Genomic DNA, 19,730 nt, shown 5'->3' with positions numbered 1-19,730 from the left:
AAATAATTATAACTGTTTCAGGGTGGGTGGGATTGTGGGTGATGATTTCCCCTGCTTTTTATAAATATAGTCATTTCAAATGCTCTACATTTGGTAAGAGCTAAACACAATAATTAAAATCCTTGAACCATTGCCCTAATTATTCCTTAAACTATAGGAATGTCAGCAGAACCTAGTTCCTTCCCAGCACTGGCCCATGGTGCTTATCTGTTTTGAACTTCTGGATTCCATCATGCATTTCAGCACTGAATGCCATCATTTGGTCCTGTTGTCTTCATCTCTTCACTCAATAAGTATTTACGAAAGTCCTACTTTGTGCCACATGTTGAGATTGCAGCCGTGTGCAAGAACAGCCACTGTCCTGATCTCATGGCATTTACTGTAACAAATGATCACACTACTGACCAGGTAACACATCTCAGAGGGGATAATGGCCAAGCTAAAATTTGATCGATGAACTAGGAGCTAACTGAACACAGAAGCAAGGAGGGGTATACTTGCACAGGCCCAGTAGCAGGAGGAAAAAGAGCTTGTTTGGGACTCTGAAAGGCTCATGCGGCTGAGTGCAAGGGGAAAGTGAAGGGCAAAGGCTGGCTCATGCAGGCTTCATGAAGGCCACAGGAATTTTGGTGTTTTTTTTTTTTAATCATAAAGGGCATCAGGAAGCCATTGACACGACTCTAAACAGCTTGCACCTTTAAAAGATTTCCCTGATATCATCACGTGGAGAATGGATTTGAGGGAACCACTATGGTGGCTGGGAGATCAGTTAGGGAACAGGTTAATGGTCTGAAGTCGAGTGACAGACGGGAAGAAATGGATGGATTCGAGAACATGTAGGAGGTAGAAATCAAAGGGCTTGGTGACAGAATGGAGTTAGAGAGTCAAGGAAAAGGTGGGTGTCGAGAACAATTCCTAAGTTCTGATTTACATAATTCAGTGATGATGCCATTTGCCAAAATAGAGAACATGGCAGAGGCCACAGTTTTGTGCATGTTTGTGTGTGATCATAAATCTGGTCGTGGAGATAAGAGTTTGAGGTACTGCTGAAAGATCCAAAGGAACGTGGGTGCTCAGAGTAGAGGTCTGGGGGGGAGATTCAAGTTTGGAAGCCATAGGTATATAGAAGGTAGATTGAAAATTTGTTCTTGCATGAAATTGCCTTAAAAAAGGTAAAGGAAGGAAGAAAGCTCTGACCTGATCCTTAAACCAACACTTAACGTCACCATGGAGGTGTATTAGCCACAGAGGAGGCAGGGAAGGCATTCCCAGAGAGAAGGAAGAATGCAGGATCGAAGATGCCAAGGATACACTGTTTGGGGAAGGAATGGTGAATGGTATATCAGAAGCTGCTGCAAAGTCAAGGCTAAAAATGTGCCACTGACTGGGGCAGGAAAACAGGATGTGCACATTAACCACATTTGTACAAGTTTCACAGTGTCATGTGTCCCCAGCTAGACTTCTCAATGTCAAGGGTAGCAAAGGGCAAATAAACTTCCATAAAATGTTGATGATGATTAATACACACTAAGATAACAAGTGGTACTGCTGTGACCTCCTCCTCCTACCAGCCATCATTTTTCAGATGCATTTTGACAAGACCAGTCCTGTTCTGGTCTCTGGATGCAGAAAAATGGATCAATGCATCCCTTTCCCCCGAGGAGTTCACAATCTGGTGGCGTAGGCAAGAGAATCATCACATCAAAGCACTGGTTAGCAGCTTACCTACACTGAGCTGCTGGCGGCATACGGTTGGTTCAACGTGCCATAGACTCAAATGCTGAAGTAGAGCTAACCACCTCAAGGAGTTTTAATAACCAGCTTCTCTGTGTTGAAGAACCCCTGAATGGCCTGGAAAAGGAATGGTTATCCAGGTCCAGAACTCTGATAACATCTTTTAACCAAATTTCACTCCTTTATGAAGGGTGAGGCACAGTTAATTTTGGTCAGTAAAATGAACCCCCCCCCCCATAAATTAGACCTGCCAGTTTTACTTCATTTTATGGTGCTGAGAGAGGTTAAGGCAGATTAGCTGGAACTGAATTTGGTTGTAGGAAATGAGAGATAGTAAAAATCAACCATATTCTCGCAGAACTCTTTCCGTAGAATCAGAATTCATCTTCCTGCCTTTTGGATATCAAATTAACCAGTGTGGGAAAACAGATAACTTTGACCTCATTAAATAAACTTTCGTGAAGCATTTGAGGACTGGGCCATTGGGTTTTTTTCCCCTCCCTAAGTCATACCTGGTCTACCTCAACACTTCATAGGCCCCACCTTCTCTAACTTGATGAAAGCACTAACCTCTTAAAGTTGCTAGAAATTAGAAACACTCTTGACATCTTCCATATGAGGTTGTGATATACATCTTTATCTTAAGCATTCCCAAGTCAGGCCAATGTCTTCTAGGAAACCCAGTGCCCATAATCACGACAAAGAACAGGCAAGCTTGTCAGCAGGAAATCTCTCTGTGGCCAACATCTGGACTCTTCAGAAAAAGTGAGAATCTGATCATTTTAAAGGATTTATTTGATTTCTCCACATGATCACAGCTATGGTTTTTCACATCAACAGAGTCTGTTACTGCTCACAAACAGAACGCATGTTAAAAGAAAGCACTCCTTTCCTCCTCACAGTTACTGAGGGGGTGTCCGCCTTCCTGTGAGTGAGGAGTCCCTTGACGTCCGCATTCCAGACCTGATTCTAGTCATTTCAAACAACTCAAAGGTGAATGACAGTTCTCAAGAGGAGACAGCTATTGCACACAACCTCAGCGTGACCGCAGACAGAACAGTGACACCGACGTGTACAGGAGGCACAAGCGACCTCCAGCAGGCTCTTCCTGCTTGTCCCTTTTCACCACCCCCACTTACATTGATTCATTGTGCAATCTATTTCCTTGATTATTGTTGTTATTTAAAATACGTACAAAATTACTCATTTTTCAGGCAGGAAGGGTGATGATATTTTTACAACAAAACTGTAAGATGCATGCTTAACCTGTAGAGACAAAGCTTCATCTGGAACACTGAGTCAATACCGAGGGGCATGTTTAAGTATCTGCTGTCTTTTCAGCTCATTTTTTTTTTAAAAAAAGAAGAGGCTTCTGCTGCATGCAGTACATGGTGGGAAACTCACGCTACACTAGAAGACCGAAGACATTTTTAAGCAAGATGTGCACATCATATTAGGATAAACTTTATTTTTTTACAGTGTTGTACAATTCATTAATAAACTTAAAAAAATACAAATACATGATTTAATTGTTGTCCCAGAAAAGATTTTTTTGATATTACCAGCTGCTTCCTCTAAGGGTTGCCTGTTCCTGTCATAAATTATGTAATCGAAATAATTTGTGTGACTTGAGAAAAACGTCCCAAGAGTGTCCTGACAGATCACACAAAAACCGTGGTGGCACTTGGCCTCCTGAGGGCACGGCGGGCTCTGTGAACAATAGGTCCCCACAGCTGTGATTCTGACAGGCTGAGATCCAGAGAGTACAGCCCCATGAAAGCAACATGGGGATCACGTTTGGTTCTAGTCTCTTTAACAGAACAATGTACTTCTGGGAACACTTCCTATGATAGGCTTGCAAACAAAACACAGAGAATGATAAAACCTCATTGAACACAATGCACTGCATAAAGTCGGAAACACTGCGTAAAGTTGGAAACTGCATTTGTTCAAGAAGCCACCTTTCACTAGCCCTAGCCCTGTGGCACCCGACAAATGCAGCGTATCAGTAACAGTTTTGGGGGTGAGAGGGTCAAGTGGCCCTCGGAGCACTGCAGATGCACTGACGAGAGCGCCCTCCCACAGGCCTCCACCACCGAATTTATTGTTGGTTCTTTTTGCTTTGTTTCTCACTAGTGCCTGTCCCTTTGAAAAGAGCATCCTTGTACCAAACAGCCTGTATCTTTTCTGGAACAACCTATAGTTTACAGTTGAACTCTACCATTGGTACAGAAGAGTAAAAAAAGCAGACATATTTAATATGTTATAACTTTACTTCAACTATTTGTCAATAGTAACACTGATATAGTTTGCAAATATACAATACACAGATGTGGCTTCACACGGTCAACATCTATGACACACAGTATTTGACTTCCTTGTCAAAACAACATCCTTTAAACTGCACAACAGAGAATGCCTCAGGGAGCCTGGGTGTGAAGAAAAACCACGGAATTCAGGAGTCGGCGGGACTGGGGAGCCTCCCCTCAGCTGGGCCTGGACCAGACCAAGTGCCCGTGCTCTCCACCTCTCTTTCTGAGTGGATGCCCGAGAGAGAGATGCTGGACCACGGAGGGGGCAAAGGCAGGCAAGTTCAAGTCACACTTCTTTTTAAAAAAGGCTAAATTCTAGATTGTTGTATTTGCTCTCTGTGGAGATTAACAAAGTGCTCAGTTTGCAGATTTGCTGGTATGATGACCTCAATGATACGGCAAAGAGGTGGTGGGGAGTGAAATGGACAGACACCCAGCCGGCTGGCTAAGGTGGGCTCCCCTCTGTCGTCTGCAGTCCGGCCACAGCTCACCATGACTTCCAGGAGCACGAAGCCCCACAGCCCACAGTCCCGTGGTTGCTTCGCCCTTTCTGAAAGGGCTCTCCACCTGGGCAGGTGCCGTGGGGCAGTCCTCGGGTCCCATGGCTTAGGAACACAGCACTGGTGGCTGCAGTGGCTCGAAAGGCTGAAACTACAAAGTACGGCCCATGGGTGACTCAGGCACAGAACCGGACGTGTGCAGCGCCCGGCCCCAGGGGAGCAGATGGTGTCACCACAACACGGAAGCAACAAGAGCACAGCTGAGAGTCATATGATGCCCTGGCAGCTAACTGGACCATGAGAAGGCAGCGGGAGCCTCACCGGCGAGGGCTGGGCACTTCTCAGCTGGGGTTAGAGGGGCCACAGTGATGACACAGGGGTTATGCTAGCACATGGCTACATGAAGTTACAATGATCACGGCTACCACTCAGAAAAGAAAATGGGAAACACACACACTGCCCTGGTTGCTAAATGCTAAAATCAGCCTGCAGGTTTGAAAGAGGTTCCTGGTGAAACCATGCTCAGGGGCTTCTGCCTGTTGCAGCTGGAAACAGGATGAAAAAGTTATGGCGCTGAGGGAGACGAGGATGAGAGCTGGTCGTTCCATGTTGGAGATGCTACGTCTGCAGTGTATGGGTGCCCCTCTCAGAGGACTCTGAGTGAGTGTGCATCAAATCATATGCATATAAAAGAAATATGGATCATGGAAATTCACAGTTATCACAGCCGTTCAAATGTCTATGAATCTGTGTAACCAATATTCTAAGACAACCAGTTCTTAACTAGTTATCCTGAGTTGCTACTGTAGTTTACGGCATTTTATCTATTTGCTTACCTGAAATAACAGAGCAGTTATAATACTGATTACTTATGATAGTATTCTGTTAATAAAATAAGGATTTATATAAAGCAACATTGGACTTTTAAAACAGTTAGATCTATGTTACTTGGCACAGTTAGTAATGATTGCGTAAGTAATGATTTAGTCCTAGAGGGACTTCTTTGCTTTTTATGAAAATATGAAAGTATCTGAGTTTGTTCCTAGCATTTAGGTTTTCGGTCTACTCTCTCATACACTCATCTAAGGTGCTCTCTTTCTATCAGGTGAGTGGAGCTCCTTGTAAAGTCTATATTGCTAGTTTTGTGGACTGAAATGTTTGCCTTTCACACACAAATGCTACCTATACAGTATATATATATATATATATATATATATTTGTATTTATATATTTATATATTTATATTATATAAAGTTTACTTACGTATTTTCATCAACCATATCAGGTCTACTTAATTTTGCCCATTGTCAATAAAAGAGCAATAATGCAGCAAGGTTTGGGTTTTCTGTTTTGTTCTGTTCTGGTTTTTGTGTCTTGTTTCTTCTTTTTCTAGGCTTTTCATATGCATGTACAACTAGGGAGGGGTGAGTTCAGGGCTGTGTGGGGGTGGAGGGATGGGCAGTTCAACATCAACTTGGCCAGAGGTACCACTTCAAAGCTGATGGTGGCTGAGGCCCACCCCTTGGGTTGAAGAAGATGGAGCCCAGGGCTCCAATGCTAAATTAAATCAGGAGCTTTGTTTCCTACAACTCAAGCCCATAGGCTTGGGAGCGTCCATCCAGGCTGTGGGGAGCAGGGGTCAGAGATGGGAACAGACGTGCCCTGGGTCTGGTCTGAGGTTGGCTGTCCCCAGGCGTGTCTCTGTGTGGTATACTCTTGTTCCGGGGGGTCTGGGACCCCCTTTCAGGCTATCTACACAATTGTGCTGATGACACTGGGTTTCGCCTTGCTGCTGGTGGGGGGCGGTGGAACAGGGGACTGCCCGTGGTGGTGTGCTGCATGGCTTGAGTGGCCGGGATGGCTGGCATGGGCCAAGGGCAGTGGTGGGTGGCTGTGCATGTGGGCCCCGTAGGGCAGGTGCCCCCCGGGGGGTCCGTGGTGGTACGGGTGCGCGTGCTGGATATGCTGCGGGGGGTGGTAGTGGTGGTGGTGGTGGTAGGGGGGCGGGTTCTGCTGCATATGGCAGTACTGGCTATGGTGCCCATGCATCTGGGCCTGGGGGGGGCCCTCTGCAGGCCCCTGGTGATGGCTTGCCACAGAGTGCTGAGGGTGGGGCAGGCTTGGCAGGTATGGAGGTGGCTGGGGAGGGGCTGAAGGCAGGTAAGCCTGAGGAGGGGGCTTCCCTCTCTTACTCCCAAATAAGGAGCCCAGGAGGGAGGATGAATTAGGCATTGTCTGGTGTGGGCGAGATGGACACTCTCGTGTTGATGGAGCTCTCCGGCGCATGTGAGGGCTGCTAATGATGGACCCCTAAAAAGGAAATTCATAGAAATCAAAATTAAAGCACTTATCTTAACGCACAATCTTAAAGCACTTATGTCAGAATGAAATATTTTTAATGTAAAAAGTTCACCCACTGACTGCTAAGCCTTAGTTCAACTCACTGGCCGCAGAGGGCGGGGCTGGGTGAGGCTGGACTCTGGTGCCACTTCTTACACTCCTGTGGCAGGTCAGCTGCGGGGTGAGGGGTGGCCTTCCAGTGAGGACAGTGGGAGTTGGGCAAGAGAGGAGGGAACCTCCTGTCTGGTCAACCACAGCAGCAGCACGAGTTTGGGCTCTCAGCCTGACAAGCACCCTGTCACAACAGGTGGCCTGAGCTTCCAGATCAAAACAATTTGTTTGGGGGTGTCTGTGAGCAGCGTGTGCTAGGGGAGTGGGGCAGGCTGGTGTGCATGAAGAGGAGCCCTGTTCCTGCTGAAGTCTCACCCTCAGCTCTCCTGCGTCCTCTCAAAGGGTCCGAGAGCATCTGCTCTACCTGTGTGGAACCCAAGGTTTCTGAGAAGGTGGGAAAGGGACAGGAGAGGCTTGGGAAATCTTGTCCTGGGGCTGGGGACTGCCTAGGCATTTCACTGCAGCTATCTACTGCAAACCAAATAAGGAAAAAGAAAGAAACAAAAAGGTCTGCAAGCCAAGGTTAAGATGTGAACAGTAATATAGAGATGGCTGGAGGATGAATGAAATCTCATGAAATCCACACTCTTTTTCTTTCTGTCATGGCTCTCCTGCTCCCCCAAGCTGGCTAAGCAAGCCCATGGTGCCCTACCTGCAGACACACAGCAAGTGAAACTCCAGGGAGGAAGCAATGGGGATGGTGGAGCATGGAGGTCAGGAGACTGGCAAAGGGGGAGGCTGCAGGGGTGCTCCGCAGCTGTTGCTTCCGCCCAGAAGCAATGCTGGCTGGTGGGTAGAGACGGGGAAGTGCCCAGAAGCCGGGGGGGCAGGGTGGGGGGGTGTTAATCATGCTGGGAGGCCACAGGGGAGAGGGGTTAAGTGGGAACTAAAAAAGACAAAATCAGAACCAGCCCCCACCATTCCAGCCCAAACAAGCGGTGAGATTCTAGGCAGAGGGGATTCTGGCATGCACTGGGCTGAGGCAGGCACTGGGGATGGGGGTGTGTTTGCACCTCTGTGCAGTAGGGAAAGCACACACACACAAAGACAACAGGTATAAACCCAGGATTGGGGAGGCAACACACGACAGCCAGCTGAACGTAGGTGCTTCCTACTTACTTCCACAGTGCTCTCTAGCGATCCCGCACTGCTGCGACGCCCTCGCTTCCCTGCCCAGAACATGCAATACCAGAGGTTAGACGCGGACATGAGGCCAGGGCACTGTGCCGCTGCCACCACCACCAGGCTCAGGTATGGGCCCACCTGCTGCATGTCAGGCTAGGAGGAGGGCCTCAGTGGGGAAGCTGGTGGCAGGGCGGAAACTAGTTAATAAAAAAGGGGGGCATTAAACAAATAAAAATAAAATTAGTTTTCAACCAGCCCCTTCTCCTGGATCAGCAATCTGTGGGGAGGGGCCTCAGGGCAGGCTAAGGTAGGTACACAGGTGGGGTCCAGAGCCCCACAGCTCAGGCTGGCCCAGGCCAGCTGCTGAGGGGACAGGGTAAGATAACTTCTCCATTGGCTAAAAACAAACGAAATGTGGTCCACGGGCCTGACTTTCAGTGGATTTCATATATGTATAGTATGTATCTGCATATACATATACATACACATACATATATCTCTCTCCCTCCTCCAGGCAGGGCGAGAATCATGGTTAGGAAAAAACTAAACTAGACATCCTTTTCCTCCTGGGTAGGTTAAAAGAGCTGGTGCCTCCAGAAGTGTTTGGTTTGTGCAGGGCCCTGGCCAGGGGCAGGCGATAGGGTCAGAGGCTGCTAAGAGGGGCCTGGAGGCCCCCTCCCCTCTGTGGGTACCACCCCCAGGATGCCATCAGCATTCCCTTGGTGCTCACTGCCAATGCCTTGTTAGGTCCCCAGAGCATGGCACGTGGTAGGCACTACATATGTGTCGGTTATATTAAAGGAAAGCTGAGGCTTCCTCTTGGTTCTGGATGTCCAGTGCCTGGCCTGGCCTGCAGAGTCCCTCTGAGGACTTCTTCATGGGTTCCTGCAGGACATCCAGGCCAGTGGGAACAGTGGTACATAAGCTTAGAGGCCCAGCCTCCGTCTCGTCTCCGGAAATGCAGATGGGTAGGGGTCACAGAGAAGGGGCCTCCCACTTGACGTTTGCCAAGCTTCCATCTGTGCAGCCCTGGGCATGACTTGAGCACCATGTTGGTTCCTGCTCAAGCCCCTAACAATGCAGGACAGGTGTCACTCTATCCACGCCGAGGAGGAGAAAATGGAGGCTTTGGCTGATGGCCTGATGCCCTCAATTCCCATAGTGAGCAGGGTTCCCTCCCAGGTCTGCCTGTCCACCTGAGGCTGGAAATCTTGGCCAAGCTGCCTTCTGAGCTGGACGCAGGCCAGGCCCAGGAGGCTGGAAGATGGGATAGATTGCCATAGGCCTCTCTGTGGCCTGCACCTCTGTGGAGAGGGTGTGCCTGTGGGTCTTTGGGCCTCACAGCAGCACCTGAGCATGCTGAGTCCTGCCCAGGACAAGGCTTCAGTCCCAGGCAGACAACAGCAGGCTCAGGTAAGGTCCAGTCCCTTTGCTTTGACTGCTGACCTTCCACCCTTCCCCAGCCTGAGTTTTAACTGGAAGCCTGAGGTCTACAGAACGCCTTGCTGTTCTTTGGCATGTGTGAGAGGGTCTCAGAGCCCACTCAGGACAGGGTCACACAAAGGATGAGGGCAGGAATGTTTTCCACCAGTTCCCGAGGGCCAGGAAAAACTCTTAATCCCAGCCAGAAGAAAGACGATGGTCACACTTCCTCACCTTCCAGCCGGTGTGAGAAGTGACCTTCTCAAGGCCCTCCTCCCCCTACCCAACGTGGGCCCAGACTTAGAAGAGCTTTAACTTGGACATCTTTGAGTGATGTTAGGTTTCTCAGAGTTCGTTTTTTCCACTTCTCAGATCAGCATGAGACATGGGGTGTCCCTACAGCAGCTCTCTGGACTTCAGTCCCAGAGCCCCACTCACAGGCACGCCCACAGACAGCTGCCCACTACACACCCGTGTCCAGATGTGTGGACATATACACACTATTATAGAGGCAAAGCATTCCAGAACAGAGTCTCACGTCCACTTAACCACACCATCCTCATCTGCACTGGTTCCAGATACCCTTCCCTGGACCCTGCACTAGCTGCAGGTGAACCCCACCCCGGCCAACACCTCTCCTAGAACCAGCCGGGTCAGAAATTATGTCTGGAAGGGGCTCCGGCCATGGCTGTTAGAGCTTTCCCCTGCTTCGTAGAGTCATGACAGAATGTGAGCTCTCTGCCCAGACAGTTGGCCCTGTGACTTCAGCAATGCTGGAGGCCACGCAGGTGCACTTGCCCAGTGACAACAGCCACACACTGTGCCAGGCCCTGTTCTAAATGCTTGGCACACATCAGCTGTCTCACAGAGAAGCTCCGAGGGAAGTACTCATTCCCACTTTGCAGGTGGGAAACTGAAGTTCACAGATATTATCTGGCCGGGGCCTGATAGCGAATGAGCGACAGAAGGGGGGTGGAGAGGAGGGAAGATCTTATCCGTGTGACTCTGAAGTCTGTGTGCTGTGTGTGTCCTCTGCTGGGCTCTGTTTGGGTGGCCATCCCAAGTGCACCCCTGGGCACAGCCTCTGTCCCAGGAGAGGCAGCTACGGGCCATTTGTGTGCAGAGTGCCCATCTTGGGGCAGCAGGTGCTGCTTTGGAAACTGGCCACCAGGAGCCACCAAGTCTCCCCAGATAGGACTGCCCTGGCGCAGGACACAGCTCTACTTCTGGAGTGATGATGGGTGCAGGCAGGTCCTATGTCCCCATGGGGACTGGTGTCGAGCAGCTCTGCTGGAAAGGGGCAGAAGGACCTCAGGGACCCACAGACACTGTCCACCATGACCTAACTGACTTGGGGGAAGGGTTAAGGCCTAGTTACACTGTGTTCAAGGTCCTTGCCAACCCCTAATCATGAGCCAGCAGGGCCCTGGTGCCACTGAAATGCCCACAGGACCCTGACCAAAGGAAGACCGTGTGGAGGGCCATGGGGTGAACACCTCATAGCTTAGTGGGGATCTTGGGCTGGAGCCCAGGCCCATCTGCCTACCTCTCAGGTGGGGCTACCTTCTGCCTACACCTGTCCAGGGGCTCCTGGAGGCATCTGCTGCCAGGTGTGGGCTATCAAACCAAGACTCTCTTGGGTCCTCAAGGCTCATAAAGGGCTGAGGCCACATTCTCTGTAGGCTGTCTCCTAGGTAGCTATGTAAGCTCAGATCTGGGGCAGCTGTTCTTAGACAAGTGGTCAGACTTGCCAACCACTGAATGTGGGGTTTCCTGAGGGGACAGACTCCCTGAGGCCTTGCTTCTCTTCGACAAGGTTGTATCGGTGAAGGCCACAGTGGGCGGGAGGATGCTGCATCTGGAGAGCTCTGCCCGGCCTCGTGCAGAGCACACAACTCCACATCTCTGGTGGCTGAGCCCAGCATCTTCTGGAAGGCTGCTGGCATTGGCCTGTCTCCTTCTGGAGGTCACAGGTGGCCTGCTCCTAGTCTGGGGCCATGGTGGCCAGAACTCAAACACCCACTTCACCTCACCTCACCTCCCAACCTTCCTGGGGGCAGGGCACTTTCTTTCCTGGGAATTTGTTTCACTGTAGCCTCAGTCTCTGAGAAGACACAATCCCTAGAATCTTTCTCAACTCAGAATCCCTAAACGAGAGTGGCAAGAGTAACAATAAATGAAAATCAGCCAAATTTTGGAGCTCCATCCCTCCCATGGCTGTGGGCCTGGGCATGTGGCTTTGTCTGACCTCTAAGCTCTGGGAGAGTGGGACATACTTATCACCTGGACTGAAGTCAGTGTGCCTGGACATGCTAAAAACCTCAGTTCAAACAGAGCCACTGCTACCTGAGGCGGCCGGACAGGGTCCTCTGGCCCTCCAAGCCTCCAAGGAACAGAGAGGCCAGAGCCTGCTCCACTGCACAAACTCAAACACAAGCTCCAGGCCGCCAGCCTGGAGGCCCGTGGTAGTCCAGTTACGTGTAGCTGGGTTCGGAAGCCACAGGGAAAATCAGTGGTTCTCGAACAGGGGTGATTTTGCACTGCAGAGGGTACCTGGCAATTTCTGGAGACATTACTAATTGCTATGAGTGGGGAGTAGAGGCCAGGGATGCTGTTGAACCTCTTCTGCTGCACTGTCACCAGAGCAAGGAATTATCAGGCAAAAAATGCCAAAAGGGATGGGGTTGAGAAGCCCTGGGTTAACCTTCATGCTGGCAATGGATTTCTGATTTTCACTATGGGAAAAAAAAATGACAAGACAAAAGCAAAGGAAAAAAATCCAACTAAAAAAAAAGAAAGAAAGAAACCAAAAAAGAAGTAAAGAAAAAAAGAAAAAAAAGTTCTGAGAAATGAATAAGCCAAACAAAGGGAGGTGAGCTCCTGGCAGGGCAGGTACCAGGTGGCTTCGTGAGCAGGTTCTCATAGGGGGCCTGCAGCTGGCCACTGGTGATGCCTGAGGCAGGGTGGGTGGGCCATCTCCTAGAAGGGAGGACCAGCCACTGGTCCTCTGGAGAAGAGGAGGCTGACCTTGGCCTGTGGGTCTTCCCCAACAAAGCAAGGGCTCCTGGGACCAGGATACCTGAGGCCGCAGGGCAGGTAGAGCCTGGGGTCCCAGGATCCTACAGCACTGTGCAGTGCCCTGTAACCCCCACTGCACTGCAGACCCTGAGCCTCCTCCCAGGAGAAGCTGACTGGCTAGACATGACTAGTGGGAGGCTGAGCACACTGCCAGGGTGTACCCTTTCGCCCCATAGCTCCTCTGATAGGTCAGCAGGCAAACTGGGCTGGAGTAGCACTCACAGGCAGTTAGCGGGGGGTCTGCTCCCATAATGCTCTGCTCCACGTGCCTCAGCCATGAGGACCAGGCCATGTAAGGGCTACTGCCAGTAGACACTCCCTGCTCCCTGATACTCCAGGCACAACACCCCACACCCCTACTCCAGGAAAGCTGGGAGGCTTGAGAGGTGCTGCTTGCTTGGAGGTTAAGAGGCTGGCAGCAAATGAAACACACACAGAAACAGAGAACAACAAATACCACAGTTTCCGCCAGGGCTTTCCCCTGATTCCCAGGGCCAGCTACAGCTGCTGCTTCTGGGCTGGATAGAGGCCCAGAAGGGAGACCTCTGGGGAGAAAGCAAGACCAGGAGCAGCGGGAGAGGGCGTTTTCAGACAGTGTAGAGAGCTGTACTCCATTTCATTCATCAGCATCAAACACGGGGGCACGGCAGCACAGAGGACACAGGACACATCCATCAGCGGGCCTGGCTTACCCTTTGTGAGAACCATTTTCAGAAAATAAATAATATAAATAAATAAAACCCCGGAACAAGAAAGGGAGAATAGAGGAAACTTCCTTGGTTTTCTGCCTTTGACAATTTGGTCCTGGGGTTTTTGGTTTGTTTTCTTGTTGTTTTTGCCTTTTGGTGACATCCTCTCTGTGTGCTGTTATGCTGCTATGGTTTGGGGATGATCATTGGAAAATCAGTGGACCTCCGTCTGCGCCCTCCACCACCAGCCACACTGCAGTGCCTTCCCGGCGCGCAATGCATGCCCCAGCCACTGGCGTGCCCAGTCTGAGTCCTAGGCTCAGCGCTTACCAGCTTCTGAAAGGTCCCTCAGGGAGCTGCTGAGGGCACTGCGCTTGAGGCCCTCGCTGCTGGCGTAGCTGTCGTCCAGGCAGGCCCGGTTAAGCGCCCCATTGCCTGACTCCTTTTTGAGGCTGGAGCACTGGGACATGCTGGGCCGCACAACACCCTTCTGTTTCTCGAGCTCCGCTGGAATAGAGAAGCGATGGTCCAGTGAGAGGAATGTAGCCTGGAGAGGACAGGGTTGGGAGCAGGGCAGGGCGAGGACCCCCTCACCAGGCAGGGACAAAGAGGACCACTGCCCTCTGTTCAGTGTTGGCACTGTGACCAAGTCTCTGTCTACCTGAAATGGGGAAAAAGTAAGGGGGCAGGTGCTGTCTTGGGAAAGAAGTGTGATGGTTACCTTCAGTGAAAGGAAGACAAAACCAGACTCTAGAAGGGACATTGGAGAGGCCACAAGGCCTTGTGGCCTGCATGAAAGACAGTCCCTTTCCAGGCTTGAGGATCAACAAGGAGAGAAGGTTACTGGGTCTGGAGATAAGCTAAATGTTGATGGGCCATTTGTGGAAGAGCGAGAAGTAGACACATCTGAGCCTCCAAGGGGTGAGGCTTGGAGCCAGGAGAAGTAGGGGCTGTAATCAACTCTAAAAGAACCCAGGTGATGGGCATGGCTGTGACCTCATCAGTCTTCTGTGCCCTGATGCAGAAAATGACTAAGTAACAACCACCGTGAGATGCAAAGAGCTCAGTTTCAGAACTCTGGGAGCTCTTGTCTCATGGGGTAACCAGGAACCAGGGGGCTCTCCCCAGTCAGGACAGGCCTGGGCCTCTGAAGCCCTGCCTCTCCCCAGGAAGCCTCTGCCACCCCATCCTTCCTCTGGGCCACCTTCTGTGGCCTGGGCATGTGGGCTGATGGTCACATGGACATGAGAAGGCCAGAAAAGACTGGGGCATCTCGTTTCTGTGGGCTCACAGTCACTGCCACCAGAGAGGAGCCAATGCCAGTGTCCAGCGAGTCCTAAGAGATGCTGGGGTTGTTGGCTCTTCCTCCCCAGAAAATGTGCAACTTACACTCTATCCTGTGCTTCTCCATCTCCTGCACCTCCGCAATAGACTCCCGCAGGTCATCGCTGAATTTCTTCCGGTCTTGAGGATTGGGAGCGTTAAAGTTTATTAACACTTTTATGTCTGCCCCAGGGACTGCAGATGTGAGCCGGATGCCATTGGGGTAGTCTGCAAAGGAGAAGAGAACGAATGGGCCCCTGCATTCTCTGCCATCTCCCTTCTGGTCAAGTAGATGCTAGTGAGTCTGAATTCAGGATGGGCATGAGAGAAGTGGTCAGAGTGCAGGCTTTCTGCAGGCATGTCTGATGGAGAAAAAGGCTTCTACAGTGCGGCCTGGTAGAACCACCAGACAACCTCCATCTGCTAACTCGGGCACATGTTGCCTGGTATAAAGTCAGGGGAAGATTTGGCTCATCGGAGAGGAGGCCAGGGCTCTCTTTTCTCCAACCTGAAGGTCATGGAACCTAGGTCCTTCATTTCCAGTCCCTTGGCCTCTAGGAAACTGGCCAGGTACTGAGTCCAGGCAGAGACAGAGGCAGCATCCTATGCTAGATAGAATGTCTTACGCAGTCGCCTCAGATAATTCTGAGACTAGACTGAGCTCTGTTTTCTCAAATGGCCTTTAGAACCTCAGCAACCTTGGGGTACACTGTGGGTGCCCCCACACCTAGTGCACTCTGTGCTGAGTGCAGTCTTTCTACTCAGACCCGTCTGGGGCCACTTCTGAGCTCAAGGGTTCTCTAGGTCATTGGTCTCTTGGAAATACCTCTCCAATTAGTGGAAATCAAACATTAATTACTGAGTGTTTGAAGGATCTTGACTCAAACACCAATCTCACCGTTTGACCCATGTCGAGGCTGAAAACAGACATTTAGAAGCCCAAGAGACTCTTCTGAATGCAGGTGAGACCGAGAGCGACTGAGAGTGCTGGGGACGGAGTGCGCAGCTCAGGACCCGCACGCAGAAGTGTGGGCTCAGGGACGCCACCATTTCTCGTTTTTCACGAGAAGCCAAAAATGCTGATGTGAAGATTTAAATATCAACTCAACAAATTTTTAAAAGTATATAAACTGAATATAATGGAACTGAGCCAGACTGCCCTAGGCCCCTGTGACCCACTTACACCCAAAGAAGGCCTGGCCTTCCCACTGCACTTCAGAACGTATCCCGACCAAGTGTCCTCTGTGCCAGGAGTGCGTCACACGCATGCAATCCCATCACGTGGGCACTGGCACCATCCCATTTTACAGACAAAGGAAAGCGGCCCTGGGAGGTTAAGCAGTCAGGCCACACAGCTGCTAACCACAGAGCTGGGATTTGAACACTGGCTCTCAGCTCCGGGGCTCAGTGCTGGACCTGTGCATTCCCGTATTACCTGTTTGTCCACATGTGCATATCATGTATGCCATTTACTTCATCCTTTCCTATTAACATTTTATTTAAATGAATTCACTCTGCCCTAAATGAAAATATCACCTGCAAGAAGTAACAGTAAGAGGAAACCCAATGAGCACTATCTATAATGTTATTAAGTTCTTTCTAATCACTGCTGCTTAGCAGTGAGCATTGGAGAAGCTACCATGGGCCTCTGTCCTTGATGGCACAGGAAGAAAGGACAGAAAATGGAAGGAGAAGTGCTTCTTGACTGTGAACTTAGAGCTGGTGACAGGTCACGGCCATGTGCGGACAGTGCCCGGCACACATGCACACAGCGGGGCCAAGGAAGGGCCCTAGCGCAGACTCACACTGGTTCTCGAAGAGCAGGACCTGCATGCCGTAGAGGGAGAAGGACTGTCGAAAGTTGTATGTCACCGAGTTCTTCTTCTTCTGAAAGATCTTGGTAACCTGTGGGTAGCCAGAGACGGAGGGAGGCTAAGCTACACCATCTGCCCTGCCCTGGAGCAGCTCTGGGAGCTCAAGGTTGAAAATGTATCTGATGGTGACCATGTTCTCCTGAGAATTACCCTGCAGTTCAGATGTCTGAAGGCCCCTGCAGCAGGAAAGAACTGACATGGGGAGGAAGGCACATCCATTCATACCTTGATGTGGACACTGCTTTCTGCTCCTGTGAGACCCTGGTGCCATCCTAGCTGGCTAAAAGGCGGCAGGCATGTTACCTCATGTGGCACTGAAGACATCATGTAAGGATCTTATGCCCAGGACCCTATCTGACCACTGTAACCCTCAGAGACTAGTTTATAAGGTGAACAGAGATTCAGAGGTTTGAAGTGACTTGCTCAAGGTCAGGGATGCTTAATAAAGAACTTGAACCCACACATCTGGATGTCTACCTCATGAATCATACAAGTGCAGCTGGTCCTTAAGCAGGCCTAGGGACAGGGACCTCTAGCAAGGAAGTCTGTGGCACACAGTGGGACGGAGACCCCAGAACAGGGTCCCTTTGCTCTCTGCAAGGGCATCTTCACCCCCCACTGGCTCACATCCATGCTGCCTTTTGGGGGGTCAAGCATGCATCAGTCTCCCTTTAGGAACACCCCCCTACCTCCTTCAGTCCATTAGTCCTGGGGACTGTGACCCAGACTTAGCCACTGAGACAGCACCACACCTGCCTGACCCCAAGACTAGCTCAGGCTCAGGCACAGGATACAAGACCTTTGCTGGGATTCTTAGGAAGAGAATCCCATTGGTGGCCAAGGAGACAGCATTAAGCCTGGAGCTGCCGAGGCTGACTTTCCCTTCTTGGACAGAGCCTGCCTGAGAAGGCAGCCCACACAGAGGAGAAGCCTACAAAGCTGAGAGATGGAGATTATTCAAAGGAGCCTGCTGACATGTCTGAGCTTCTGAAACAGCTAGGGATGAGGCTCCAAAATGGACTTCTACGTAAGCCAATGAAGCCCCATTTTCAATGGTAGCAGTTTGTGGTGATCCAAAGAGCTGGGCTAATTCCACCCCCTCACCTCCACCCCACACCCGTGTGGGCACTTTCCCACATGCGGGCACAGAGCCAGATCTCCCTGTGCAGCAGGTGTCAGCCACAAATGCCATGGGGGAACCACATACCACCAGGAGGTCGTTGAACAGGAAGATTTCTCGTTGGTGCAGTCCAAGTTTCTGGGGCTTATTTGGGTCTGGAACCTCGAAGAGCCGGCAATAGCAGACCAGCCGCCGGTGAGGCAGAGAGAGAACCTGTGTGGGGGGGGAAACACTGTCCTCAGCAGCCTGCCCAGCTCTGGGGCCTGAGCAGCACAGGAGTCTGGTGTGAGTGTGAGTTACCTAGCCGTTGGGCCTTATGTTCAATACCACCTTTTCTTACAAACCATGCAGCGTGGACCACGTGTTTTGGCTTGTGGCAATTTTCCGACTCTGTCCTGTAGGATCTGGTTAGTGCCCCGCTTCTGGTGAGACTTGATTCTTTCAGGCAAGTACCAGGCTTCTTAGAGGACCACACTCACACATAAGCCCCCAGCCATAGAGAAATCCATGTTTCCTGAGTGCCCACAAAGCCCCCATTCGTCCCTGCAAACATTTTTCTAGAGAATATACTCTAGATGAGGGAACTGAAGCACAGAGAGATTGAGCAGGTTTTCTCAACCACACAACCAGGAAGCTGCAGACTCTCAGAGTCTCCCCACTCTCCCAGGGCCCTCCTAAATGACTCTAACATTTCTGAAGCCTGAGTGACACTATCCAAACTCTTGAGCTATCAGTCACCACTCTGTGGGGCCTGGTCTGACCCTTTGCTATGCACACTTATCTCTGAACACACCTGCCCCAGGTTCAAAGAGCGCCCCCAACCTTGCCACAGTCCAAGCTGCTATCAAGGCCTGGTACGACAAACCATCACGGAGGCCCAGCTGTGGCTCTAACAGCACCCCAAATCCCGCAGGAGACAGACAAGTTAGTGAGGAGACAGCACATCCCCAGACAAGACCCTCAAGGGTAACATGTTCATAGGCAGGGGGCACTCTGCAAGGGGCACCCTGGTAGGGGTGTCTGAACTCAGCACATCAGAAAGATAAGCTAAGGGGCACCAATGTGTGGCCCAACCTGGCACACTCAGGGAACAGTGTTGTCTGGAGTAAAAGTACGAAGGAAAGAGGATAGTGGGATGTGAATCTAGAGAGGTGGATGAGGGCAGGTCAAAAAAGTGTGCAGGAGTGTTGGTCTCTCTGTCGGGAAACTGAGAAGTGGAAGGTGGTCAGAGGGTTTAGTGATGCTGACTTGGCTGATGAGCGAGGGGCAAAGACAAGTACAGGAGGGATGTGTCGTGGGCTGCAAGGCTGGCAGTGCACATGTGTGCCCCAGGGGCACGCAGGCAACTTCCTCAAGGCCGTGGCAGCAGGGTGGATCCTCATGTAGGAGCATGCCATTGGGGGCAAAGCCTGGGCAGGGCAGAGACAGAGAAGGCCCTCCAGCGCACACCCACATCATCTGTTTCAGGGCCTCAGGGTCTGGGGTCAAACCTTGGTCTCTGAGCTCGAAGGGGCCGCACGAGAGCGAAGGGGAGTATCTGGTCTCATCCCGACAGCACAGCCCTTCTATGTGGCTGCAGGCTCTGGACTTGCAGAGATTTGAGGCTGGGCTGCTTTAATTAGGCAAATCAAATTTCTTATCACTCCGGAAATTAACTCAAGCAGCCAGAACTGTGGATCTAGGGGCAGGGAGATGCGCCTGCATTGCGCACCCTCAGGGGGGGGATACCAGCCAGAATGTGAAAGGAGAGGGATACTTACACAGCCAAGCCCGTGGTGCAGGGATCCGATCTACATGGGGAAATAGCAAAGAGGAAACAGACATCAACATTCCAGAAGATGTGGCTGGGCCCCGAGGAAACCAATAGGCTATGCAATGTCCTCGCGGGGCACTTTCCCTTTCTCCCAGCTACACAAGGGGAGAGGCTGGGGAGGCCCTCTCACTGGTAGGCTCAGAGGGTATTCCCAAGTCACCAAGGAAGTGTACAACCCTGCCCACTGGTTTATTAACAGCCTCAGATTCTTTTCCACTTAAACCCAGAGTAAATGGTTGTTATTCCCAAATATTAGTAGCCACTTAAAGAAACCCAAATCCTGAAAGAA

The 19,730-nt window shown here is 50.8% G+C and overlaps 1 protein-coding gene across 6 annotated transcripts in view; it reads right to left on the bottom strand.

The window, feature by feature from the left end:
- Nucleotides 1-2,511: 2,511 nt before the first annotated feature.
- Nucleotides 2,512-19,730, bottom strand: part of IQSEC1 (IQ motif and Sec7 domain ArfGEF 1) — a 452,933-nt gene continuing 435,714 nt past the window's right edge. For 3 of the 6 annotated variants that reach the window (XM_037037676.1, XM_037037677.1, XM_037037678.1), the window contains 7 exons: nucleotides 19,389-19,418; nucleotides 17,716-17,841; nucleotides 16,440-16,539; nucleotides 14,701-14,862; nucleotides 13,642-13,818; nucleotides 8,117-8,166; nucleotides 5,900-6,856 (listed from right to left, as the gene is read on the bottom strand). In XM_037037676.1, the coding sequence (XP_036893571.1) occupies nucleotides 6,299-6,856; nucleotides 8,117-8,166; nucleotides 13,642-13,818; nucleotides 14,701-14,862; nucleotides 16,440-16,539; nucleotides 17,716-17,841; nucleotides 19,389-19,418 (1,203 nt within the window). In that variant the 3' untranslated portion in view covers nucleotides 5,900-6,298. Of the gene's footprint in view, nucleotides 4,698-5,899; nucleotides 6,857-8,116; nucleotides 8,167-13,641; nucleotides 13,819-14,700; nucleotides 14,863-16,439; nucleotides 16,540-17,715; nucleotides 17,842-19,388; nucleotides 19,419-19,730 lie in introns of those variants that run through there. The other 3 variants (XM_037037679.1, XM_037037681.1, XM_037037680.1) reach the window with 2 other exon arrangements.

Source organism: Sturnira hondurensis, unplaced genomic scaffold (assembly GCF_014824575.4).
Source record: "Sturnira hondurensis isolate 20B ecotype Veracruz unplaced genomic scaffold, ASM1482457v3 Scaffold0023357, whole genome shotgun sequence".
Lineage (NCBI taxonomy): Eukaryota > Metazoa > Chordata > Mammalia > Chiroptera > Phyllostomidae > Sturnira > Sturnira hondurensis.
This window is presented reverse-complemented; position numbering and strand designations above follow the sequence as displayed.